Raw genomic sequence first — 27,336 nt, forward strand, 5'->3', positions numbered from 1 at the left:
AACCCACAAACCGTGAGACCATGACCTGAGCTGAAGTCGGACGCTCAACCGACTGAGCCACCCAGGCGCCCCTTATGTTTATTTATTTTTGGGAGATAGCACACATGAGCTGGAGAGGCACAGAGACAGGGGGACAGAGGATCTGAAGTGGGCTCTGTGTTGACAGCAGACAGCCCAGTGGGGGGGGAAGGGGGGGGGCCCGAACTCACAAACCATGAGATCATGACCTGAGCCGAAGTTGGATGCCTACCCGACTGAGGTACCCAGATGCCCCTCATTAAAAAAATTGTTTTTATGTAAATATAAATTTTCATTTCTCTAGAATAAATGCCCAGGAGTGCATTTGTGGGTGTATGTTAGTGGCATGTTCAATTTGTAAGCACCTGCCAAACTTTTCCAGATTGGCTCTACCACTTTACATCCCACCACCAATGTGTGAGTGATCCCGTTTCTCCACATCCTTGCCAGCATTTGATGTTGTCGTTTAAAAAAAAAAAAAAAGTTTATGTATTTATTTTAAGAGAGAGAATGTTCTAATGCACACAAGCAGGGGAGAGGGAGAGGGAGAGAGAATTCCAAACAGGCTCTGCACTGTGAGCACAGAGCCCGACACAGGGCTCGTTCTCAGGAGCCATGAGATCATGAAGTGAGCTGAAATCAAGAGTCGGATCCTTAACTGACTGAGCCACTCAGGTGCTCCAGTGTTGTCATATATTTTATTTCAGTTGTATTCTAATAGATGTTATGATGGTTAATTTGGTCAACTTGGCTAGCCTATGGTACCCAGATATTTGGACAAGCGTTGTTCTAGGTGTTTCTTTGAAGGTATGTTTTTAGATGAGGTTAACATTTAAATTAGTAGAGTTTGAGTTAAGCAGATCACCCTTCATAATGTGTGGGCCTCATCCAATCCCTTGAGGGCTTTGACAGAAAAAGACTGGCCTCCCTGGAAGCGGAGGGAGTTGCCAGAGGGCCGTCAGACCACAACTGCCACAGCAGCTCTTTGCTGGGTCTCCAGCCTGCTGGTCTACCCCACAGATTTTCAACTTTCCAGCCTCTGTAATTGCATGAGTCAATTCCTTAAAATCAGTCCCTCTCTCTGTACATGCACACACACACACACACACACCCCTACCTTATCCTATTGGTTCTATTTCTCTGGAGCACCCTGGCTAATACAGATAGGTGTTGTGAGGTGATGGTGGGGTGGCTGGTATAAATAAGGAGAGGCTTCTGATGACGTCACATTTGAGCAGAGTGCTGAGAGAAGCAAGACAATCAGCCATATAGGTACAGAGGGAGAGAGGGACAGGAGCCACTGTGGAAAGTAGTTATTTTCATCTAGTCCTATATATAGTATCTGATGTGTTTGTACAGAAAATGCTACTAAATTAAATCGATTGGCAAAAGAAAACCCCTACACCGCTTGACTCTTCCCTCCTTTCTGGCGTAGAATTGGTTTCTCATTGACATCACAGAAACTGCCTACTTTCCCCAACTTTTCTTAAAAGAGCTTGTCTTTGAAGAATTTGCATCCTACTTAGACTCTAGACTTAACTATAAAGTGAAGCATATCCAGTGAATGCCACAGCTTCTGCTATAATCAGAAAATACATTGGGGTGCCTGGGTGGCTCAGTTGGTAAAGTGTCTGACTTCAGCTCAGGTCATGATCTCACAGTCTGTGGGTTCGAGCCCCTCATCAGGCTCTGTGCTGACAGCTGAGAGCATGGAGACTGCTTCAGATTCTGTGTCTCCCTCTCTCACTGCCCCTCCCCCACTTGCACTCTATCTCTTTCTCTCAAAAATAAATAAATACTAAAAAGAATTAAAAAAAAAAAAAAAAAGAAAATGCATTAACTTCCTCCAACCAGAGCTGTGGAGTCTTTGTATTTGCTCCTCAAGAGGAAGGTAAGTGACCACCAAATGAACTGACTGTATTCTTGTGTACAGTAACTTTTATTATTAATTACGACCCTCTCAAGTCCCTTTAGAAATAAGAATTTTTAAACTGCCTTATTGTAATTGAGGAAAAAGAAAATTCTCAGTGGCGGTCCTCATCTGCAGAAGGAGCTTGGCATTCTTGACCTCGTTGGGCTGGGGGTTGGAGTGGTCACTTTGGGGTCCCAGAGACCCTTGTCCTATGAGCTTACCAACCTTAGATGTGATTTATGACTCCTAGAGGTGCGGGAAAGTGGCTCCTATGCTCACATAAAGAATGTCGGAGGGGGGCATTTTTTCTTCTGGTATTATCCATGAGTGCTGCCCTAAGTGGGAATGAAATTCTTTCTTAGTATGGATCAGCCTCCTACTGACCTGTTACTAGCAGGGAGAGAGTGAGGCCTCGAAATATTTGCCTCTGTACCCCAAAGAATGTTTTCAGTACACTGTATGGACAGATGAAGGCTTTTAAGCTGGCGATGATTTTTCAGCTATCGTTATCTAGACAGGTTTTCTAGTTGGGAAGGTACTTTATTTTTGTGCAGTGTTAATAAATACTTTTATCAGATTTGTTTGTACAGAAAAATATTTTTGTCAGATTTATTATACAGAAAGTGCCAATAAAGTAAAAAAGTACTGTAAAAGAAAAGTGAAGTTTTTTTGGTCTGGTGAGCCCCAAAACTCTCTCCTGCCATGATTGTATCATATATACCTAATTCAGAACGGGGCATGACAAAGTGAGTGTCACCATTGTAAGCGGGCCTCTGATAGCCTGCCTGACTTTCTGTAGTCTCCTTTGGGCCCTGTCTTCTGGTCATTTTACCATTTGTGGTTGATTTTCATCTGCATGTTTAGGTGATGATTTTTGAACTGGCCGACCACGTGCAGTCCTTTCTCAGCGAACATAACAAGCCCCCTCCCAAGTCTTTCCATGAAGAAATGCTGGAAAGACGGGCTCAGGAGGAGCAGCGGAGGCTGTTGGAGGCCAAGCAGAAAGTGGAGCAGGAGGTGAGACCCTTGTCCCTACCGGTGGCCGAGCCCAGAACACCGCGAGCACCTGTGGGTTCTTTCTCTGTCTCTGCCTACACACTTATCTTTATTTAAGTTTTGCTCAGCATTTGATTCAAGAACTTTAGATTCGAATGAGAAGAGGCCCAAAGAGTAACTGAGAAATATTATGAGTGGTTTTCTCCATATATATATATATATATATATATATATATATATATATTTCCTCCCAATATGTTAATGCTGCTCCTAGAACCCTCAGTCTAGTCCAGATATTGAAAGAGAAGAGAAGAAGGTTTGTTTAACCAAACTTCTTTTATTTATGGTCTTTCTGAACTTGTTAACCTGCGCACAAATTCACTGAGGGTTTTTTGTGGTTTTTTTTTAGTTATTTATTTATTTTGAGAGAGAGAGAATCCCAACAGGTGTTGCACCACCAGTGTGGAGCCCATTGGAGGGGCTCGAACTCACAAACCTGGAGATCATGACCTGAGCTGAGGTTGATGCTTAACCAATTGAGCCACCCAGGTGCCCTAGGAATTTACTGAGTTTTACTGAATTTTCTTCTTCCTTCTGTGGAACAAGTATTCCCTACCCAAATGAGTACCAAAGCCAGAGATTGATTTTTTTTTTATGTTCACTAACCATTTGTATTTTTTTCTTTAATCTGTTTGCACAAGTGTGTACACTCCTGTGTTATTTTTAAAATCCTTTCACCAAAGAAAATAATACGTATCTAAGTTTCCTCCTTGATTTTTAACTTAGTGTTTTTTGGTTTTTTTTCTATTTAGTCTTTTAATCAACTTACCTAGAACCCATTTTGGTGTGGGTTATAAAAATGAGCGTCCTAAGTTTTTTTTCCTCCATTTTTTTTCTTAGTTGATTTGTATTATTTCCTTTAAAGTGTACTTTAACTCTTTCTGTATACTAAGTTCTATTTGTGAATTATCTATTTTGTTCAGTTTTTTCCTGGACTCCTTACCAGACTCTGAATTACTGTATCTTTTATAATAATTTAATATCTGAAAAGGCACATCCCCCTCTCTTCATTTTCCATTATTTATGCTTTTCTTTCTTCCTCAGCCATTCTTACCCACTTGTCCTTACAGGTGAACTGCAGGATTGTTCTCTCAAAATCAAAACAAACTCTCTGCACTAGACTTATATATTCATTTAGGAAGAATTGATGTCTTGACAATATTCAGACTTCCTATCCAGGAATGTTCTTCTTCATTTATTTTTATCTCTTGGTGAGGCTTTCTAGTTTTCTTCCTGTAGATGTTACTATGTAACTATTTCTTTTTTTTTTTTAATGTTTATTTATTTTGGGGAGAGAGGTGGAGTACAAGTGGGGGAGGGGCAGAAAGAGAGGGAGACCCAGAATCCAAAGTAGGCTCCGGGCTCTGAGCTAACAGCTCAGAGCCCAACGTGGGGCTCGAACCCATGAACTGCGAGATCATGACCTGAGCTGAAGTCACATGCTTAACCGACTGAGCCACCCAGGCACCCCTAGGGTTTGTTATTCTGCTTTTCTTAGGTTCTTACTGCTGATTTTGGGGTTTTTTTCCCCCCTTCATTTTGTTCATCCTGTGCTTATAAGTTAACACCTGTCTCTTTGTGGGCCCTATTCGTTTGTTACTTCTGTTTTTTTTTTATTTTAGAAAGAGGGAACGCGTGAGTAGGGGAGATAGGCAGAGGGAGAGAGAGAGAATCTTTTTAATGTTTATTTCTGAGAAGAGAGCACAAGCAGGGGAGGGGCAGAAAGTGAGGAGGACAGAGGATCTGAAGAGAGCTCTATGCTGACAGCAGCAAGCCCCACGTGGGGCTTGAACTCACTACACCTGGAATTTAGGGGACTCAAAAACACACTATTTTTCTCAACCTTAATTCAGATCCACTTGAACAACAAATACAGGAGTTAAATGGATGGAGATCCAAATACTGCTTTGAATACTGAGCAAACTAGAGAATGCCGCTTAAGGTCTATAGCATGTGGGGGTGGTGCCCGGGTCATTGCCATTCCTGGTCAAGGCCCTGAAGACAGCTCAGCCCACCTCCACCACGTTGGCCCTACACCCCTGTGGCCGAGGGCAGACAGACGCAAATGCGTGTTCTCATAGACAGGCAGACTTCAAAGAGGAGGGCATAGGTCAAGGTGGGGAGAAGTGCGAGGCCAAGGGTGATGCTGTAGTGAAAGTCTTTCTACATGGAAACATGAAGAGTGGGGAGTCACTGCCCCTCCCCCTAGTCTTGAAACCTTACTAAATGGGAACAACCACTGCAGAGGACCTGCTACAACCGGCCTAACTATAGTTTGCTGTCAGGTTCTTTATATTCAGGCCTTTTAGGAAAGGAGGGCTTGAATTACAGAAATGTAACAGGTTTTTTTGTGGTTGTAGGATTTATATATTGTCTGGGTTTCAGAGATTGGCATTTGATGGCAGTATGTTTTATTTCAGCAACGTGAAATCCTTCATGAGATTCAGAGGAGGGAAGAAGAGAGAAAAGAGAGAAAAAGGAAAGAAATGGCTAAGCAGGTACTGTATCAGTTGTACCATACTAAAATACTTTGCATTTTGCTAAACATAAAATGTTATTTCCCTTGATGATGTTTTCCTCTCCAATGTTAGTAATGGTAGTAAAGCTGAAAATGAAGCACTAAAAAAAATCCCCCAAGTGGTATTCATTGCATATTTTAGATTCCCCGAAAGAGGAAGCAAAACTTAGAGTTGTGTGTTATCTGTAGATGACACAGTCTGATGGAATCACAGTACTTTATCAGATGAGTCCAGGGAGAGCAGAGATCGAAGCTTTGATATTAACCCAGACTGGAATTCCGTTTCTTTCTTTAAAATTGTTAATAAGTACTTGGAAAATACAACGAATGGAAGTCATATTGTTCTGCTGGAGATTTCGTTCATTGATGGAAAAGAAGGATCCCCCAGGGCAGGTTTAAAAAGCAGTGGTGGAAGAGGAAAAAGCCTTTTTTCCTATATTTTTCCTGACTGCAACTTGGTCAAAAAACCAGTTACACACATTTGGAGAAATCCAGAGAAACTTTTACTTGTTCCGCTTTGTAGAATTATGGCATTTAACTTAAGGGCAACTATGGGGGTTGTGGAGAGGAGGCACTGATGTACGAGTAAGGAGCACCTGGCTTAAAGCTTTGGCGTTTTTACTGCCGGCCCTGTGACCTTGACAGGTGACACTAAATGTGACTCATTTTCCTCATCACTTAAAATGGGGCTGATGATGCCTCCCTTCCTTCTCATGTAGTTATTCCCACAGATAAGTGTCGTCTGTGAAAATACAGAGCTGTACACGAATGTAAGATGATGGGACTGTTTCCTCCAGCTCTCTCTTGCTCTGATCCACCTGCCCACCAGCATTCTCTTTGACTGTCTTCTTCTCTTTACCCCCTCTTGCTTTTCTCCCTAAATTTTCATGCATCTTCTGAGATGTTAAGCATTTTCATTTATAAAATTCACATTCTCTTGAAACTGTTAACCCTGGCCTTCAGTTCTTGAACCAGTATATATCTGGATGTTAAATTTTTAAAAGTTCAATTTTATTCCACTGGAAAGCATTCAGCTTAAATAAAATTTTCACTCTCTGCTGAATTAATGATTATGTACCGTGATTGTCTCTTATTTATGACCTGTATCTAAAGTAGGCTTTACTTTTCTGTTTTCTAGGAGCGTTTAGAAATTGCTAACTTATCAAACCAAGATCAAAATTCTAGGAAAGACCTAGGAGGACATGGAACAGCTGCCAGTCTACATGGAGGCCTTCCCGACTTCGTAGGAAATGGCAAACATCGGACCAACTCCTCTGGAAGGTCTAAGTAAGTCCTTACGATTTCTGATCTGGAAGGAGAAAGTTGTAGAAGAAATAAGATAACTTGGAGTGCCATGTGATGGAATTTTTAGATCACAGTTTCAGTAACTCTTTCAAAGCCTATAAATATATATATATATTTATATATTTTTAATATTTTTATTTTTTTTTTTTTTTTTAAGTTTTTTTTTTCAATTTATTTTGAGAGAGAGAGAGTAAGTGGGACAGGGACAGAGAGAGAGAATCCCAAGCAGGCTCCGTGCTATCGGTGCAGAGCCCAATGTGGGGCTCAAACTCAGGGAACGTGAGCTCAAGACCTGAGCTGAAACCAAGAGTCGGATGCTTAACTGACTGAGCCATCCAGGCGCCCCTTTGCTACTTGGCTTTTTTTTTTAATCCTCTTTCCTTCTTTTTTCAGGTGTCAAGGTCCAGACACCTAATTTAGTCTTCTAAAATTGATTTATCTCTAACTCTTTTATAAGACGTAGTTAATAACATTTGGCAGTTTTGTTTAAAATACCTGTTATTTTTACGTACTGCCACAGCTACTTGGAAAAATTGGTAACATGGGTGAAGTTCCTAATGATACTGCAACCCCCTGTGAACATTCCATAATCTAGAATAGATCCTCCTCTATGAGACCAGTGTTACTGCTTCTAAATTCCATTTGTTTGCTTTGGGATGGCTATTTCTGATGGAGTTCAGAAGCTGCTTTACTTATGAATGAATTCAGTTCCTAAAGGTTGTTCTAAAACTCAATTCTGGACGAGACCGAAATAGACAATATGAGCACTCAATATATATACATCTTTTGGGTGAAAACAGGAAACATCAATGACACTGGATTTTGCCTTTTTATCCCTTCGAACTTTGTGTGATTTTTATCTTTCAGAATTGTTATTGCTGTTAAACAGTCTGTTCTGTTTGTACCACATTTATTGTTTTCTTGATACTTTTCACTTTTAAAATTCTATTTTTCTTTCAATCCTCATGATACATCTTGTCTTACTAACACTCTTAACATTCTCATTGTATTTGTACTTAACAGTCATGATGTAAAACACCTTTAAACCAACCATTTACACACTGTAAGCAACTTAAAAGATGACATGGTCTAAAATGTCTGTTAGCACCATCTGTTGGAGGGAGCTGAGCAAATGTAGAGGTGCTTCTAGATAATTTATGTTAATAAGCCTACCATATCATTTTAAACCTTTGCTTTTACATTTTTCTCCATAAATTTCAGTGTGCCCTTGGTTGCACAAAGAACTTTGGAAGTAGAAATTTAAACAGAACTACAGTGTATCAGCCGTTCCCTAGCGTTTGGAATATGTAGACACATGTGTGATATGAGAGACTCAAATCTTAATGGGTCTTGTCAACAATGTGGGAGGGGCTCGGGGTAGGGGAAGACGGGTAGGTTGGAGGTGGAGAGACTAGTTAATAAAGGAGTATATCATGTATCCAGGAGAACGTTGGTGGTGACCTGAACAGGGCAGGAGAATTGGAGATGAGAGGGTGGTACTCGGGGATCAACTACACATGAAAGATCTAGGGGCTCAGGGAGGCTCACATGTTTCTGACTAGAGACAGAATGGATGACTGTGCCACCAACCAAAATAAAAGAGCAAAGGGGAAAAACCAGATTGAGAGTGGGTAGGAGAGTGATGGCGGTTTTATTGAGATTGCAGTAGCCTGAGGAGTAAAGAGAAGACACAGACAGCCAAGTGTAGAAGTTTGAAAGGGAAGAATAAGAGGAGGTGAGAGCAAGGTTGAGGAAGGGGAATGTGGACCTTGGAGAGAGCTATAGTGGAAGGAGCCTAGATGGAGGGGCAGATTGAACATATAGGAGAGAGGGACTAGCTGCTGGACCAAGATCTCAGAGAGACTCTAGGGAATGGAACTGAGGAACACGGTCCTTAAAGTCTAGGAAAAAGAAAGAACAGTGCAGATGCCAAGAAATATTATCGGTGGAATGATAGAGTGGGCTTCACTGCCCATTGCTTCATGTTCTCGGTGAAAGTTTAAGTCAAGATCATGCTCATTGCTTTGAATGAGAGGGTTGCTTTCTAGAGATCTGTCCTTGTGCCTCATCAAAGCATTTCATACAGGGGTCCAATCCTGACCGTCTCTCCGTGGTCTCTTTACTGCATCGTCTACCAGTTTATTCATTTTTATTTATATTTCCCAATTACTATTTTTGCATTATAATCTAGCTTCCCAGCTGTTGCTCCTTGCTCAGAAAAAAAGCAGGGAAAGGGAAAGAAGGGAGGAGGTGGTGGGCTTTGAACGTTTTGGAGAAGTCATAAAGGGGATTGGCTGAGTGTATCTATCAAAGACAAGTGAGACAATGAATGAGAGCATGCCATGGTTGGGGACCCAACTGGAACTAGGAATTTGTAATGCTCCAAACCCCCCATTTGCAGCTTCTTCCAGTTGTGCAGGTGCATGAGAATGCAGAGATGTGAGATCAATATGGGACTGAGCTAAATCACTGCTGTAGAACTTCTGTGATGATGGAAATGTACCCTGTCAGTGCTGTCCAATATGGTAGCCACTAGTCACTTGTGGCTATTGAGTACTCAAATTTGGCTATTGCAGTTGAAGAACTGAATTTTTTTTTTTTTTTTTTTTTAAGAACTGAATTTTTAATTTCATTTTAATTAAATCTAAATAGCCACTTGTGGCTAGTGGCTACCATATGGGACAGCACAGATCCAGAGTTAAGGGTTTGTAGAGTTCATATGGAGAAGACCTCAATGGAGTGGGGGTGGGAGTTGAACAACATTCCCATTAGCACTTCACCTCAATTCCTAGTAGAGATAGATGCTAGACATTGAATGGGCTAGCAAACAGGAGAAAATGGAAGCACAAGGATTTCCTGTGTTAATCTTAAATTGAAAGAAATCATTGTCCACATTTCTTTTTTAAGGCGAGAACGTCAGTATTCTATATGTAGTAGTGAAGATTCTCCTGGCTCTTGCGAAGTCCTGTATTTCTCTATGGGTAGTCCTGATCAGCTCATGGTTTACAAAGGGAAATGCACTGGTGAGTAAACTTGCTAACTTCATTTCAGTTATTCTAACTACAAAAGTTAACCATGAAAGAACAGAGTGGATTGGAGTCTGTGGTCTAAACCAGTGTGGTCCAGGGAAATCTATTAAGACCATAAGTCATTCTCGTTCCCATTACCTAATGACCAAAATGAGAAAGCACTCAGGTTTCCTCCTCTGTAACATGGAAACAAAAAACTTAAGCTCTTAGAAATATTGTTAGATTAGAGATAATGTAAAATTTGTCATTTTTATAATCAGTCAAGCTTTTTGAAACCAAAATGGGTGAAATATGAATCAGTAGAATTTTGTATCTTGCACATCTATTGCTGATAAAATATGTGTAACAAAATGAGTTCTAATACCTATAATCTTTCATAACCCAAGTCTGATTTTTTAGTTGATATCCATCTAAATAGCACTTTTCTCTTGGCATGTTGTATCTGACCAGGAAAAGCACTTCATTTTCTATATGTTTTATTTAGCAATTTTGCCTACTGATGGGTATTTGGGGTGAAACTGGTTCAGCAATTCATCATTTGAATTGTTTATATTAAAATCACACTTTCATTATCTACTTTTTTGCCCTAATTTAAATCTTTTATCAGCCATACAGATACAGCCACTACTTGGTGTAGGGATCACTTGCATATAGTGAATCTGACAATTTAATTTTTAGTCTCATAAATATTCTTTGCCAAAGCTAACAGCCAAATTTTCTAAATGGAGTTTACTTTCTTTTGGTGTCTTTTTCCCTTTAAGGAGATGCAGATAAGCGTGGTAGTTGCCAGGGAGCAGGCAGCAGGTAGAGGGAGAAGACACCAGATATCCGAATAGTGTATGAACTGGACACTTAACCTTGGCTGATGGAATGCAGCCTGAACCGCACAGGACTGTGTGGACGCTGACTGTGCCATATGCACACTAAGCAACCATTTGGTGAGGTTCACGACCTTGGACCTGAGACGTCCTTGACTCAGAGGCATTTCAGATTCCCAAACTGGCAACATAAAACACTACTTTCAATAATCTGGGGAAATCAGGAAGGCAAATTAACCCAGTTGCTTATTATTACCTTAGCTCAGTCTCACTGGTACTCATTAGATCAATTTACCTTAGTTAATACCCTCATTAGGAGACACATTTGCAATCGGAACATTTTTTTATAAAACCGTTGCATAAATTATTTTGCTTTCCACAACAGGTCTAATTTTTAAAATACGTCCTGATTTTCTACGAAATGTTTTTATAAAAGATGAACTCACTGGCATTTGTTTTTCAACTTAAAGCTGTTAGAGTCAGCTGACAGATAAAGCGCTTTAGACACCGTCTGTAGAAATGACCATTAACACATAATAGAGTCTCAGTCGGAATTCTGCTGGTAACCTATTTACCTTCAGCCTCATGGCAGTGTGTTCTTTTGTCTCTTATTACCCCCATCACAAAAAAGTGACAAGAGGAGGGTGGTGATGACAAAATTATAATCCAAAAAACCACAAACTCTAAGCAGCAATTACGAGATACCTACCTGGTTCCAGTTTAGGAGACAAATATTGCAAGACATTGTACCGTGTAATGCACACACATCTAATTAGGCTTTGTGTAAATAACATCACATTCCATCCCATAAACATTTTAATATGCGTTTTCCAACGTGTGCTGCGTAGGCCCCACATTCCACAGGTTGCTTCCTTTGGTTGACAAATTCTCAAACATCAAGGGTTTTTTTTCCCCTCAGGCTAAGAATGTCAGGAATTATTTATAACTAGCATAACCAATCATTTTAATTAAAATTTCTTAAATTGCCAGCATTTCTATGAGATAAAAACTGCCTCTCAGGTAAAAAGTCTAGGGGAGCTAGTTCGCTTTTGCTAAGACCACTTTGTCTTGTACATCCAGGTTACTTTTCATTTTTTTTTTTTTTCAATATATGAAATTTATTGTCAAATTGGTTTCCATACAACACCCAGTGCTCATCCCAAAAGGTGCCCTCCTCAATACCCATCACCCACCCTCCCCTCCTTCCCACCCCCCATCAACCCTCAGTTTGTTCTCAGTTTTTAACAGTCTCTTATGCTTTGGCTCTAACCTCTCCCACTCTAACCCCCATCATTGTTTTGTTTTTTTTTTTTTTTTCCTTCCCCTCCCCCATGGGTTTCTGTTAAGTCTCTCAGGATCCACATAAGAGTGAAACCATACGGTATCTGTCTTTCTCTGTATGGCTTATTTCACTTAGCATCACACTCCCCAGTTCCATCCACGTTGCTACAAAAGGCCATATTTCATTATTTCTCATTGCCACGTAGTATTCCATTGTGTATATAAACCACAATTTCTTTATCCATTCATCAGTTGATGGACATTTAGGCTCTTTCCATAATTTGGCTATTGTTGAGAGTGCTGCTATAAACATTGGGGTACAAGTGCCCCTATGCATCAGTACTCCTGTATCCCTTGGGTAAATTCCTAGCAGTGCTATTGCTGGGTCATAGGGTAGGTCTATTTTTAATTTTCTGAGGAACCTCCATACTGCTTTCCAGAGCGGCTGCACCAATTTGCATTCCCACCAACAGTGCAAGAGGGTTCCCATTTCTCCACATCCTCTCTAGCATCTATAGTCTCCTGATTTGTTCATTTTGACTTTTCATTTTTTAAGTGGAAAAAATAATTACCATTATTTCTTTGAAACACTTTTTTTCATTAGAAGACAGTGTAGCATCATGGAAAGATATTTATATACTACGAGAAAAAGACAAAATAGTGTATATCATTAGTTCTCAACTGAGGGCAGTTTTGTCCCCTGGGGGACATTTGGTGCTGTCTGGACATATTTTTGATGGTTAAGACTAGGGTAGGGATGCTGTTGGCATCTAGTGGGTAGAGGCCAGGGATACTGCTTAACATCTTACAGTGCACAAGTCAGCCTTTAGTGACAAAAGATCTTAGTACAAAATGTCCATAGTGTCAAGGGTGAGAAACCCTGTTACGTATGCTATGATTTGGTAAATTAGAAAAAGAATAGAGGGAACAGGAAGAGAAATAAAATGGTGATATTATAGGTGATGCTTTTCTCCATTTCCAATTTTTTCTGGTAATTTTCCAGGCACAAGTGGAAACCATATGCAGGTCACTAAATAAGTGTGTCTGTCTTCCTGATTTCAAGTTTAAACCGTCATTTCTTGTTCCTTCCCTCAAAACCATTGGCCAGTTTGTATTTGCTGACCATATTCAAATTTTATAGTAAGAAGATCATTGATGTCTTAAAATTTCCAAATTATTAAAACTTATTTTTACTGTGCACACTAATCTACATCAACGGAGTTATCTTGATAGAGTGTTCCTATTTCCAGATTCCTTCCATCATATTAGTAGCTATCGCCTTAGTAGCATAGTCATCAGAAGGGAAACGGCTATAAAAGTAACATGCTGAGTAATGGCTAGTAGAGGAAAGCACTGATCTGCTACTAAATCTCGTTTATTTTCCTTTTATAAAAATTAATATTTAAGGGTTCAGAGTATGTTGTTAAATATTATAAATTTGGTTACAAAAGAGCGTGTATTCCATGAAATCATATTTTTTATAGTTAGCACATGTTATATCCACTGTTGAATGAATAAATGAAGATATATCCCCTCTTTCTTTACCCCCACAGAAATTATACCTGTGAGATTTCATTATATTTTCTTTCAATGTGCAGGCAGTGATGAGCAGCTTGGAAAATTAGTTTACAATGCTTTGGAAACAGCCACTGGCAACTTTGTCTTGTTGTATGAATGGGTCCTTCAGTGGCAGAAAAAAATGGGTCCGTTCCTTACCAGTCAAGAGAAGGAGAAGATTGATAAGTGCAAAAAGCAGGTGGGCATCTGAGGTGGCCGTTGAGCAGAGGCCTCACCCTGAAATGAGGAGATGACAGAACAAAAGAGCGGTGTGTTTGATTGGCTAGCAAAGATGACAGAATGGCATGAGATCTGTTTAACCAGAGGGGATGGTGGGGGACCCGCCCCCCCCTTCCAGAGTTTCCTCAGCCCCTTGCTGACTCTGGCACAACTCTCACAGAGTGGTCACGATTTTGAGGCTGTTTTCTGCACCTCCGTTGTCAGCCTCTTTTATGGTATTAATAGCCATCTCCAAGAAAAAGAAACGCATATTTATGATAGAAAAACTGGAAGGAAATACACTGAAATCATAATGGTTGTCTTTGGGTGGTGACCATCTAGATAATTTGTGGGTGTCTCTCTTTTTTGTGTTAGTACTTATTAAAATGTTGACACTGAATCCTTATAATCAAGAAAGGTGGGTGGTTTTTTTTTTTTTTTGTCTCTTTTTTTAGCGTTTATTTATTTTGAGAGAGAGGGAGAGACAGAGAGAATCCCAAGCAGGCTCCACCCTGTCAGCGCAGAGCCCCATGCATGGTTTAATCTCACGAACCATGAAATCGTGATCTGAGCTGAAATCAGGAGTTGGATGCTTAACTGATGAAGCTACCCAGGCACCCCGTTTTTTTTTAGTTTTTGTTTTTTATGGTTTTTTTTTTAATGTTTATTGGTTTTGAGAGAGGGAGAGAGAGAACCCCAAGCAGGCTCCATGCTTAGCGTGGAGCCTGTCGTGGGGCTCACTCTCACAACCATGAGATCATGACAGGTGCCGAAATCAAGAGTCAGACATTCATCCGACTGAGCCACACAGGCGTCCCTGCCCCCATTATTATTATCTTTTTTTTAAGATTTTTAAAAATCTTTTTAAGCAATCTTTATACCCAACATGGAACTCCATTGACCGAGGTTGCCAGGCACCACAATCAGGAAAGGTTTTTTTTTCTTTTAATTTTTTTTTTTTTTTTTTTTTTAACGTTTACTTATTTTTGAGACAGAAAGAGACAGAGCATGAACGGGGGAGGGTCAGGGAGAGGGAGACACAGAATCTGAAACAGGCTCCAGGCTCTGAGCTGTCAGCACAGAGCCCAACTCGGGGCTCAAACTCACGGACCGCGAGATCATGACCTGAGCCGAAGTCGGCCCCTTAACCGACTGAGCCACCCAGGTGCCCCAGGAAAGGTTTTTTAAAATAATTAGTGTTTCTTTTTTTTTCTGTTGGCCTTATGGCAAAATAAATTGCTTTTAAGAGCTGTTCACCAATGTTAGGGGTGCCTGGGTGGCTGAGTTGGTTAAGCGTCCGACTCAGGTCATGATCTCAAGGTTTGTGAGTTTGAGCCCTGCATCAGGCTCTGTGCTGACATCTCCGAGCCTGGAGCCTGCTTCGGATTCCGTGCCTCCCTCTCTCTCTGCCCCTCTCCTGCTGGCACTCTGTGTGCATCTGTCTCAAAAATAAATAAACGTTAAAAAAAATAAATAGAAAAAAAAGCTGTTCACCAGTTTTATAGTAATTTGAGCATTAGATTTTAAGATCACACAAGTTGATAATTAAATTGCTTTCATCTTCATGAACCATTAGGTTGGCCATATAATTTAGGGGAGGATACAGTGCAGAACATATTTGTTCTCCTTTGAAAGTACGTTTTCTGTTAAATAGTTTACCTTTGAAGTGAAATACCATTTTAATGCTGGCCAATACAATATTAGTGGTGTTTTTCCTTATCAGATTCAAGGGGCAGAAACGGAATTCAACTCGCTGGTAAAATTGAGCCATCCAAATGTAGTACACTACTTTGCGATGAATCTCAAAGAGCAAGATGACTCCATCGTGGTGGACATTTTATTGGAGCATATTAATGGGGTCTCTCTCGCCGCACACCTGAGCCACTCAGGCCCCATCCCCGTTCATCAGCTCCGCAAGTACGCAGCTCAGCTCTTGTCGGGCCTCAGTTATTTGCACAGCAACGACGTGGTGCACAAGGTTCTGAGCGCATCCAGTGTCTTGGTGGACGCAGAGGGCAATGTCAAGATTACAGACTACAGCATTTCTAAGCGCCTAGCAGACATTTGCAAGGAGGACGTATTTGAGCAAAGCCGAGTTAGTTTCAGTGACAGCGCCCTGCCTTATAAAACTGGAAAGAAAGGAGACGTTTGGTGTCTTGGCCTTCTGCTGATCTCCCTCAGCCAAGGACAAGAATGTGGAGAGTACCCTGTGACCATCCCTAGCGACTTACCAGCTGACTTCCAAGATTTTCTAAAGAAGTGAGTATCCCTGAGATTCTCTCTAATTGCTCTTTACTCCTGAGCTTTGGACTGCGCTTGAATGTGCTCACCATCTAAGGGATGTGTTGAAGCTGAAAAGTGAGGAGCAGGATTGGAGTTTATTCTTTGTCCTCCCAGTCTTTTCCCAGCCACATAGGTTCTGTTTTCTTGCTTACGTTTTCATTCCCTTAGTTCGCCCATTCTCCTAAATTCACTTGGGCTTAGTAATAGATTTCCAAGCTGCTTTGGGGGAGAGCCTGGTATATCTAGGAAGTTAACTGGGAGAAATGCCCCAAGTATTCCAAATGGAAGACCCTCCTTGTCTCCCTTTGCTGCTGGTTCCTCAAGGATCAAAGACAAGGCCTCCGCTGTCTAGGAGTGTGATTCTGCCCCTTGTTCTTCGTAACCATTCTTCACTGTGTCATTCAGCCAAGTCATAGACGGCAGTGACTGTCTCACACCAGCCATAGGATTTTTCAATACTTGTAAATTCCAGGTGCACATTTCATTGTAGAGCGAAGTCTAACTTCATCGAGAGAATCCTTACTGAGGGGCTCACCTAAGGCCTACGGTTTTTGTCTGGGTCCTTCCCTTTAGGACTTTGCAGCTTAGCCCTGCCTCTGTGCTGTGTCCAAGCCAGACCTAGGTGCTCTGGGTTTCTCTGTGAAAAGGGAGCTAAGATCTCTTCAGTCTGGGCTTTTCTAGATACTCCCCTGGTCCTGCCCTCCTGCAGAAGTTGACCCGGACTGGTTTCTTCCCTTTCCTGCACTCTGTCTTGTTTCTCACTATTTCTTTTTTCCAACCATTCACTTTTATCCACTCCCTCCATTTCTTTTTTAATCTTTTAATCTATCTATTTATTATTATTTTTTGCTGTTTATTTTTGAGAGAGAGACAGAGTGTGAGTGGGGAGGGGCAGAGAGATGGAGACACAGCAGGCTCCAGGCTCTGGCTGTCAGCACGGAGCCCGACGTGGGGCTCCAACTCACGGACCACGACATCATGACCTGAGCAAAGTTGGATGCTTAACCAACTGAGCCACCCAGGTGCCCCAATTTAATTGATTTTTTTTTTAATGTTTATTGATTTATTTTGAGAGAGAGCACGAGCAGGGGGAGAGGCGCGTGAGGGAGAGAGAGAGAGAGGGACAATCCCAGGTTGGCGCCACACCAACCGTGGAGAGCCCAATGTGGGTCTCGATCTCACAGAACAGTAAGCTCATGACCTGAGCCGAAATCAGGAGTCAGACCCTTAACCGACTGAGCCACCCTGGCGCCCCTCTTTCTTACTCTTTAACATGGTTGTCCTTGAGACTTTTTGTATATTCCTCCCCCATCCTAGACTGGTTTGATGGACCGCTCAGTGAAGAAGTTGCCGCACAGTGTTGTACTTCCTTTGCTGTCCAGCCACAGTTAAAAAAAAAGAAAGAAATCGTTCACAAACGGCACCAGCATGGCTACATTTCGTTTGTAGTTGTTTGTTTTACTTACTGGTGAATCCCCTGGACAAAGATTCTGTTCAGCTCAGTCTGCGTGATAGGAAAGAGCCCAGACTGGAGCCGGACCGCTGGATTCAGATCCCACCTTTCCCCCTTAAAATGCTCTGAGTTCTTAAGTTCTCCACCCAGAGTTGTATCCTTGTAAAATGGATCGTTTTAATTTACTAATTTACTTTTAATTTAGTCCTTTAATAATAATAGCACTGCCTCCCTCAGGAGGTGGTTGGAAGGATTGAGTGAGCTCAACACCTATCCAGTGGCCTGTGCTGTGCTGTGGTTAGGGTTAGTTAGCACCGTCCTCTGGAGAGAGTACAGTAAGCTTCCAGGCTTTTCATCCCTTTTCAGAGCTGGACCTAACATTTGCCTCCACTACTTATGGCTGCCATGGTGCCAAAATTAGTGGCTCAGAAAATTTCATCTTTTTTTTTTTTTTTTTTTAATGTCTGTTTATTTTTGAGAGGCAGAGACAGAACGTGAGCAGGGATGGGACGGAGAGAGAGAGGGAGACACAGAATCCAAAGCAGGCTCCTGGCTCCGAGCTGTCAGCCCAGAGCCCCACACGGGGCTCAAACCCACGGACCACGAGATCATGACCTGAGCCAAGGTCGGACACTTAACTGAGCCAACCAGTCACCCCAGAAAATTTCATCTTTTTAACTGAGCTCCTGGAGGCTATAAAATCTCTTTATTTTTTTGAATTTACATCCAAATTAGTTAGCATATAGTGCAACAATGATTTCAGGAGTAGATTCCTTAATGCCCCTTACCCATTTAACCCCTCCCCCCCCCCCCCCCCCCATCCCGGCTATAAGATCTCTTAAAGATACGATTTGTTCTAGGAAGGCTTTACGGTTTTTCTTGATTACTGTCACAGTTGAGTTAGAGTTGACAGTGTGCTTCAGAAACCTGACAGGATGTGTATAGGGATGTTCATTGCAGCATTTTTTTTATGCACGTGAAAAATTAGAAATTGTCTAAATGTCCAACAGTAGGAGAAGAAGGTGTATGTAATATAAATAAATTCTGGTAAGTTCAGAAAGATCTTGGAAAGATCTCTAAGACACGTGGTGTAGCCTTGTAATATATAATAAGAAATATTTATTTGGCCTTCATCCCTGTTTGAAGCACAAAGCTCTCGAAAACTTTGGAATTTCTGAAGTGATGAGAGTGGTAAGGGTGTCCCATGTTATGTTGATGAGGTAAATTTTGGACCACACCAGAGGATGGGGCTGGTTGCCCAGAGAACTGACCTGAGAACCCACCCCTCTCACCAATCACTAGTGGCCAATGATTTAATTAATCATGCCTATATAATGCAGCCTCCATAAAAACCCAAAAGGTTGGGGTTTGGAGAACTTCCAGCTTGGTGAGCACATGGAGATTTTGGGAGGCAGGTGAGCCTGGAGGGGGGGCATGGAAGCCCTGTGATGTCTCCACACACCTCACCCTATGCATTTCTTAATTTTTACAAAAATTTTTAACGTTTTATTTATTTTTGAGTGAGAGAGACAGAGTATGAGCAGGGGAGGGGCAGAGAGAGAGGGAGACAGAGAATCCGAAGCAGCCTTCAGGCTCGGAGCTGTCGGCACAGAGCCCAACTCAGGGCTCAAACTCGTGAACTGCAAGATCATGACCTGAAGTCAGACACTTAAATAACTGAGCCACCCAGGCACCCCTTGCTCTATGCATTTCTTCTAACTGTTCCTGAGTTATATCCTTCCATAAGAAACTGGTAATCTAGTAAATGTTTCTCTGAGTTCTGGAAGCACTCTAGCAGACTAATGGAACTCAGGGAGGGGGTTGTTGGAACCTCTGATCTGTAGCTGGTTGATTGAAAGCATGGGTTGTGACTGGCATCTGCAAGGGACTGGGGGGCAGTCTTATGGGATCGAGCCCTCGACCTGTGGGATCTGATGTGGTCCCCAGGTAGGTGGTGTCAGAATTGAGTTGAATTGTAGGACACCAAGCTGGTGTTAGAGAATTGCTTGGTCCCCCTCCCTGCTAGTCCCCCAACAGTGGAATTGAGTACAGAACCTTTTACATGATCAAATGAAAAAAGCAAGTTGAGGATTGTACAGGGTGAAGTCGTTAGAAGAAAAAAAAAAGTGTCTCTTTTGTATGATTGTGTTAAATGCATAGAAAAATAAAGTCTAGAATGACAGACACTAAAGGGGAAGGGAGGAATTGGAGAGAGTTGGCGGTTTGGTCGAAGACTTTATCATGATCAATAAGGTTTTAACTTTTGCAAGGAGAAGGCATTCTTGGTTTACTTCAAGGTAGTTAAAATTAACCTTAAATTTAGGGGAAAAAACCATATCTTACACAAATGCTTTTATTGTGATTTTTTTTTTTCCTGTCCTTTTCAAGGTGTGAAATTAGGAGTACTTGGCATTTTAGTGCTGACATAAAAAAATAAAATGTTCCCCTTTAAGGTAGTTGCTGCCACCACTCGATAGCCACAGATTTTAAGTATAGAATTCAGAGTGATGGTTGGTTCTGTTAGAAACATTGTTGATAATTAGGGTCAGGAGCTACCCAGTGGTGCTGGCTTGGGTCATTGTCAATACAGCCAGACAGCTGAGATCTTTTAAAACAGTGGTTCTCAGGTTTTATGTTGAATTGAAACCACCCGGACAGCTTGGTGAAGCACAGATTACTGCCCAGACCACCAGAGTTGCTGATTTATCAGGACAGCGTTGGAATAGAATTTGTAACAAATCCCCAACAATACTGATAGTGAATGCTACTGGTCAGAGACCCCACCTCGAGAACCACTGGGTTAAAGGCATGGCTTCTCTTCCTTCATTAAAAAACAAAAATTATTTATTAGAACACCAAACCAGGTTCAAGGAATGAGAATGAAAAGAAAGTATGTGACAAAATGTGGGATTTTAAAAAAAGTAGTCCATAATTGTTACCAGTTTACATCATACTATGACGAACAGGCTTTGTCCAAAATTTGTCATATTGGGCCCCGATCTTGCATCAGCTTTCAGATTTGCTTGTCCTTTGGAAAGCTTTGTTTTCCACTGGTCCTGGAGAGTCTTGGTTTAGTATGTCAAGTCATTGAACTATTAATGGGAGTGGAAATTCATAACTTGTGCTATCTTATTAAACTTGTTAAAAAAAAAAATAGTGTAGTGTTCCATGAGATAGATCTTCCTGCCTCTAAAGACTATACATTTTTTGACTCCCCACTCACGCCCAGCCTGGTGTTCAATATGTATTCACTTATGAGTGCATTTTGGTCCATAAGCAATATGAATTCTCTAATGTGTATTTATTTTAAAATCAATCAATAAAAAAAAAAAAAACTTGCATTAACAAGTTTAGTGCTTGTTTTCTGTGTCACTGAGACCCTTTCTTCCCTCTCACTGAGGTGTGTTTGCTTGGATGATAAGGAAAGATGGAGTCCCCAGCAGTTGTTGAAACACAGCTTTATCAATCCTCAGCCGAAAATGTCTTTACTGGAACAAAGTCCTGAAGGTGAGTCTGTTACCACTCTTTTTTGAAAACCTGCCTGACATTAATTATTTTGAAAGTAAACCTTAAACTGGAACGGACTGCTTGGATCATAGATTTTTATCTGGTTTATGCCGAGCTGTACGTAAATCCTTTCATTGAATGTGTACCATGCACATGGAACTGTTGTGCCCTCCTGGTTTTTTCCAGCCTCGACTGATTAAAGTGTCCATTGGCTAACTCTTCTGGTCACATCACTTTACTGCTGTGCAACCGGATTTCTCTGTCACTACTCAAGTAGCAGATGAGGGATCATCAGCAGAGCTGGGGATGAGGCAGGAGACCTGGGTATGGGTTCTGACCCTATTGCATTGTCATTTCCTTGTTAGCAGTCTCAGCCCCACCTCTGACCTGGGCTCATGTGTATTCCACCTCACCCTACAAGGTGAGAGGAGAAGTATTCACAGGTCTGTGCCAGGGAAGAGGTACTTTTTCAAACTGCCGGTTGGGACCCCTTCTTCCAGCACTTGGTTCCTTACTGGGTTTTGCATCCCTTGCTCTTTTTCTAATGCCTCGTTTGCCTCTCATGTTTTGTTTTATCTCAGACTCGGGAGGACAAGATTATGTTGAGACCGTTATTCCTAGGAAGCAGCTACCCAGCGCGGCATTCTTCAGTGAGACACAGAGACAGTTTTCCCGGTACTTCATCGAGTTTGAAGAATTACAGCTTCTCGGCAAAGGAGCTTTTGGGGCTGTCATCAAGGTGTGGTACAGCGTTGTGCCCGGCACTTTCAGAGCTCCTCCTCTGTTCATTTCTGCACACAGGGAGTTCTTTTTTTATTTTTATTTTTTAAAGGGAGTTCTTTTTTGAGAGCGGGGAGAGAAGTGAGCACGGTCATTTGAAACTCTGACCGTCATGACCTTTGCAAAGTCAAAGGCTTGAAAGTTCCCCTGGACACGTTAAGAACGTATCATGCCTCCTCCGTTGCCTGATGCAGTCCCTTAATGTGAAAACCACATGATTACATGCGGAGCCAGGACCTCTCCATGAAGACCATTTTTCTGAGCTTTGGTTCAGAAAGAAAAGTGTCCTTTTTGTCCCATTTGCTTTTCAGAGGTGCTGTGGATAAAAGGGCTGCGAGGTTAGCGCTGAGGTGGGGTTCACTGGGAAATGGCCCCAGACGGTCTCCATGCCTTGTATTTTCCAGCTGCTCCGGAGAGAGAAAACTAGTGGCGCGTTATGAGGGCCGCCGTTATTAGGTCTTGCCTTCCGTGTTCTTGTCTATTTGGGTGACTCATGATTACTTGCCCCTTGAGAAAGAGATTTCAGCTGCTCTTAAGTAATTTTTGGCCGTTTGCTTCCTAGGAGACCCAGGCTGATACTGTGCTATTAAATCCCTATAAGACCTGTCATCTTTCACAGAATAAAATGGTCCTCCATCAAGAAGGCATATGCCCATTTAGGATTCTGAGAATGTTATTAGGAAAGGTTACTAGGATTACTGTGGAAGGCCTTTTACACTCCCCTAAATAAATAAATAAATAGGTGTTTCTGTGGTAATCAGGGACAGAAAGACAATCTTGAGTTTTCTGAAAGGAGATTATAGTATCATGGAAAATGTTCAACTTTCTTCGAGAAAGTATAGACACTCTAGTTAGACGGTTAAATAGACCTACTATGGGCAGATACCTTGATTGGATAATCACAGTGATCTTCAGGGGAGTGGATGATTGTTGGGTATGTTATTCATTTAACTCCCACTATAATTTTGATCAAGCCCTTTAATGTGTTTGTATTTTAGATTTTTGAACACAAACATTACCAAACTCCATTTTGGGTAGGCTCATATAATAAAAATGATGGGTAGGCTCATATAATAAAAACGTCTAGTAATTTAAGCCCCTAAGTTTTCTTGTGGTTTTTCGTTCTGAGAGGCCATAGCCCTCACACTCCGTCTCTGTTTCTGGGTTAGGGTAGGGCCTTCTATTCTGTTCAGTGATCTGGCATTTCAATAGCAGTTGGCCTGAGTATGATTCATGAACCTTTCCATTTTTATTTATTTATTTTTACTTTTTTAAAAAAATATTTATTTTTGAGAGAGACGGAGAGACAAAGTGTCAGCTGGGGAGGTGCAGAGAGAGAGGGAGACACAGAATGCAAAGCAGGCTCCAGGCTCTGAGCTCTCAGCACAGAGCCTGGTGCAAGGCTGGAACTAATGAGCTGTGAGATCATGACTTGAGCCGAAGTCGGATGCTCAACCAACTGAGCCACCCAGGCGCCCCAGCACCTTTCCATTTTAATAAGTGAGTTCCTAGAAGTCTGCAGTGTAGCAAGTTCCACATCCCGATCAGTGACTCCAAGTGTTCATGATGTGTTCTGAGACTCAAGGTTGAAGACCATGCCAAGACTTTGCATGGTCTTCTACTCTATTAACATGGCAGTAAACAACACAGGGCTACATAGAGCTTTTTGGAGCACATTCCATATTTCAGGTCACGTGGCAGGTGGCTCGCAAACCTTATCTTTCAATTTGGTGACATGTTATGAAATAAATATTAACCCCCTTTTTCAGACAAGGGAACTGACTTTCAGAGAAGTTATGTAATTAGCGTGAGGTTACATACATGCACTAACAGATGAAAACCAGCCTTCAGACCTAGATCTGTTTTACTCAAAAGCATGTTTCTTGCCACTGTTTCCACACAAACGTAATCTGAAACAATTTTATAGTACTCCTTTCTCTATCCTGGAAGTTATTTACTATACTAATCTAAACCTATGAGAATGATGCTTTATTTTGTATTTTGTCATTAACTAGTTCCTCCCTCTGCCCATGGCCAGGTTGTTGCTTTTTATCACCTCATTTGTCCTGCACATTGGGTCTGGAATGTTCTGGTGAACAAAAATTTTTCAAAGCTACTTCAGTCAACCCAATGGCATGGTGCAACTGCCAAAGAGAAGATGCCTCTGTGCAGGATGTAGAGACCTGCCTTTGAAACTTTCTTTTGTATTTTTCTTGTTTTTATTTGATTGTGTTCTTAATCACATTTTTTTAGTCTTAATACATGTCATCAGTTGTAAATCTTTTTTTTTTTTTTAATGTTTATTTATTTTGAGAGAGAGAGAGAGCAAGCAGGGAAGGGGCAGAAAGAGAGGAAGAGAGTGGATCCTTAGCAGGCTCCAAGCTGTCTGTGCAGAGCCCAACATGGGGCCACGAAATGAAAAATAAGACCTGAACTGAAACCAAGAGTCACAGCACTTAACCAACTGAGCCACCCAGGTGCCCCTCCATCATAAGTCTTCGTAACAAAATCAGTGGGCAATAATTGTGTTAATACCATTTTTTTTTTTTTTTTTTTTTTTTTTTTTACTGAGCATCTTTCTCAGTGAGGCCTTGATTGTAAGTGCTTTGCTCGCCTCATTCACTTAATCCTTGCAGATAGTGACCTTTGAGGAAGGGAAGTGGTATATGTACCGTTTTATAGATGAGAAAATTGAATTTTGAGGAAATTAAGTCCTTTGCCCAATTTTACACAACTTTGTAAGTCGAGAATTAGAATCTGCATTCAACTTAACATTTTTGGAGTTGAGTTGGTGTTTAGTGACTTTGTTAAAAAAAAATAAAACACAAAACTTGGAGAGAAGCTAAAATTCTGAAACCTTATACTGATTTCAGAAAATAATTCATATATATATATATATATTTTAAAGTTTATTTATTTTGAGAAAGATCATGAGTGCAAGCAGAGAGAGGGAGAGAGAGAATCCCAAGCAGGCTCCATGCTGTCAGCGTAGAGCCAGACCCCGGCTCAAACTCCCAAACTGTGAGATTATGACCTGAGCCAAAATCAAGAGTCAGATGCTTAATCGACTGAGCCACCCAGGCATCTGGAACATAGTTCGTAATTCAACAATTTCTTAGAAATTGAGATAGCATATGTGATACTGGGAAAGCAGGAATGTGATTGTCGGTAAAATTAATGATTCAAATGGAGATCATATTTTCTCCAGGTCTCTTATTATTAAGCTAAATACACCTGTCACTTGAGGTGAGATGTTTTCTGTTTTTTCGCAGTCCAGACTTTGTTCAGCTCAAGAGGTTGAAATGTGTGGCTCTCCACTGTAGCTTTTGGTCCTCATTCAGAACCAAGGGCTCGCCTTGGGAGGGGATTGGTGAGGCCATACAGATGTCACCTTTGCATGGCTCTGAGCCGCTGACCTGCACTGGCTTCCTCCCCCTCTTCTCTCGGCAGGTGCAGAACAAGCTGGATGGCTGCTGCTACGCGGTGAAGCGCATCCCCATCAACCCGGCCAGCAGGCATTTCCGCAGGATCAAGGGCGAGGTGACCCTGCTGTCACGCCTGCACCATGAGAACATCGTGCGCTACTACAACGCCTGGATCGAGAGATACGAGCGGCCGGTGGGCCTGGGGATCTTGCCCTCGGACTCGGAGTCCAGCCCAGGGATGCCCCAGGCCCGGGACGGGCAAGGTTTGTCTCGGCCTACCGCACAGGACAGCGGGCGGGACGGCCCTGGCAGCGTGGAGGCCACAGCGCCACCGCCAATCCTCAGCTCAGTGGAGTGGAGCACCTCGGGGGAGCGCTCGGCCAGTGCCCGCTTCCCCGCCGCTGGCCCGGGCTCCAGCAGCGACGAGGAAGAGGACGATGAGGAGGAGAACGACGGTGTCTTCTCGCAGCCCTTCCTGTAAGATCATCTGCGGGGGTGCCAGGCCCACCCCTGGGGGAAGGGGATTCAATGAGAGACCCGGGCTGTCACCGTGTTTCCATACACAAACGTGTGCATGTTGAAAAAGTAACCAGATTCAATCCAAAGGTGTTTTTCCCCCACTGTTGTCACAAGATCTCCAAAATCCAAGCCCTGAAGGAAGGAAAAATAGGAATTCCTTCCAATACCTCACTTTAGTACATTTGATAGAAAGTTTATGGAGAGCATTCTTTTTTTTTTTTTTTAATTTTTTTTTTTTTTAACGTTTATTTCTGAGACAGAGAGAGACAGAGCATGAACGGGGGAGGGTCATAGAGAGAGGGAGACACAGAATCTGAAACAGGCTCCAGGCTCTGAGCCGTCAGCACAGAGCCTGACGCGGAGCTTGAACTCACGAACCGCGAGATCATGACCCGAGCCGAAGTCGGACGCTTAACCGACTGAGCCACCCAGGCGCCCCTAGAGAGCATTCTTTTGGATAAGGGTTTCCAACTCTGGGACGTTGAAAAACTAACCTGGAGTCTTGACCTGGGGCCAACTGCAGTTCTAAAAAAGGGTTTACCAAACCAATAATTATGATCCTGAAGTTTATGCTTCTCAGAAGCCACCCTGGTCATCTTTTACTTTCCTGGTTGGATTTCATTCTATCCAGTTGGATACAGTTGATCATAACTCTTAGCTGTTGAATTTATAACAGGGAATTTGATTTCTTCAGTATTTCTCTATTTCTCTTTTTAAGACCTGCTTCAGATTCTGACAGTGATATCATCTTTGAAGATGAGAACAGTAAGAGTCAGAATCAGGTAAATATGTAAATAGAAATTACACCATTTTATCATGGGTGGGCTTGTAAGAAAACTAACATTTGACATTATAAATCTCTGGTAGAATAATAAAGCCTTGCTCTGATATGCAAATATAGAAACTTTCAATGTTAAAAATGTGGTTATTTCATTTATTTGCCACTCCTATGTTTATTTATAGGCCTTAATTTATCCACATAATCAAACATGCTCGCTTGTAGAAGAGAGGAGTAAATGGACATGCTGGTTTTATTTCATTTTGTCTTGTTTTTGAGAGACAAAGACCGTGCCTGCGCACAAGGGAGGGGCAGAGGGAGAGGGTGAGAGAGAGAATCCCAAGCAGGCTTCGTGCTCTCAGTGCAGATCCTGATAAGGGGCTCAGTCTCACAAACCAGGAGATCAGAACCTGAAACAAAAATCAAAGGTCAGACACTTTTAGCTGACTGAGCCACCCAGGTGCCCCTTGTTTTGTTTTGTTTTTTAAGTACAAACCGTTTCCTAGAAGATTTGGGGAAACTTTATGTGGTTGGGGATGCCAGTTGAATTAGGTAATTAAATAGCATAATTGTGAAGTTATGTTGGTCTCTATGACCAGTTAATCTTGATCATTTTATTCTCCCTACACCGTCCTCAAGAACAGCGTTTTAACAGAGTCATGATCCTGTAACGGGTTATGAAAACAATTTTGAGGGGCCACAACCAGCTTTACTTAATTTTTAATGCCGTCGAGAAGAGTAGAGAACACCGAAGTGCGTCACACTAGTAAAGATAAGCTGTATACCGTGGCTCTCGTGAGTGTGCGAACTGGGTGTGATACATCTGTTTCTGTTTCAAACTGGTCTGAAAAACCAGTTTGAAAAAAGGGTCGAGTGTC

At 41.8% G+C, this 27,336-nt stretch overlaps 1 protein-coding gene across 6 annotated transcripts in view; it reads left to right on the forward strand.

The window, feature by feature from the left end:
* EIF2AK4 (eukaryotic translation initiation factor 2 alpha kinase 4) overlaps positions 1-27,336 on the forward strand; it is a 99,384-nt gene that overhangs the window by 19,014 nt on the left and 53,034 nt on the right. For all 6 annotated transcript variants that reach the window (XR_007453789.1, XM_049613316.1, XM_049613317.1 and 3 more), the window contains 10 exons: positions 2,795-2,947; positions 5,407-5,484; positions 6,643-6,791; positions 9,717-9,832; positions 13,536-13,693; positions 15,437-15,972; positions 20,850-20,956; positions 21,538-21,695; positions 25,187-25,638; positions 26,399-26,462. Coding sequence is in view for 5 of the 6 variants with exons in the window: in XM_049613316.1 (XP_049469273.1) it covers positions 2,795-2,947; positions 5,407-5,484; positions 6,643-6,791; positions 9,717-9,832; positions 13,536-13,693; positions 15,437-15,972; positions 20,850-20,956; positions 21,538-21,695; positions 25,187-25,638; positions 26,399-26,462 (1,971 nt within the window). In the remaining variant the exon portion in view is untranslated. The remainder of the gene's footprint in view (positions 1-2,794; positions 2,948-5,406; positions 5,485-6,642; positions 6,792-9,716; positions 9,833-13,535; positions 13,694-15,436; positions 15,973-20,849; positions 20,957-21,537; positions 21,696-25,186; positions 25,639-26,398; positions 26,463-27,336) is intronic.

The sequence above is a fragment of the Panthera uncia genome (assembly GCF_023721935.1).
Source record: "Panthera uncia isolate 11264 chromosome B3 unlocalized genomic scaffold, Puncia_PCG_1.0 HiC_scaffold_1, whole genome shotgun sequence".
NCBI classification, from domain to species: Eukaryota; Metazoa; Chordata; class Mammalia; order Carnivora; family Felidae; genus Panthera; species Panthera uncia.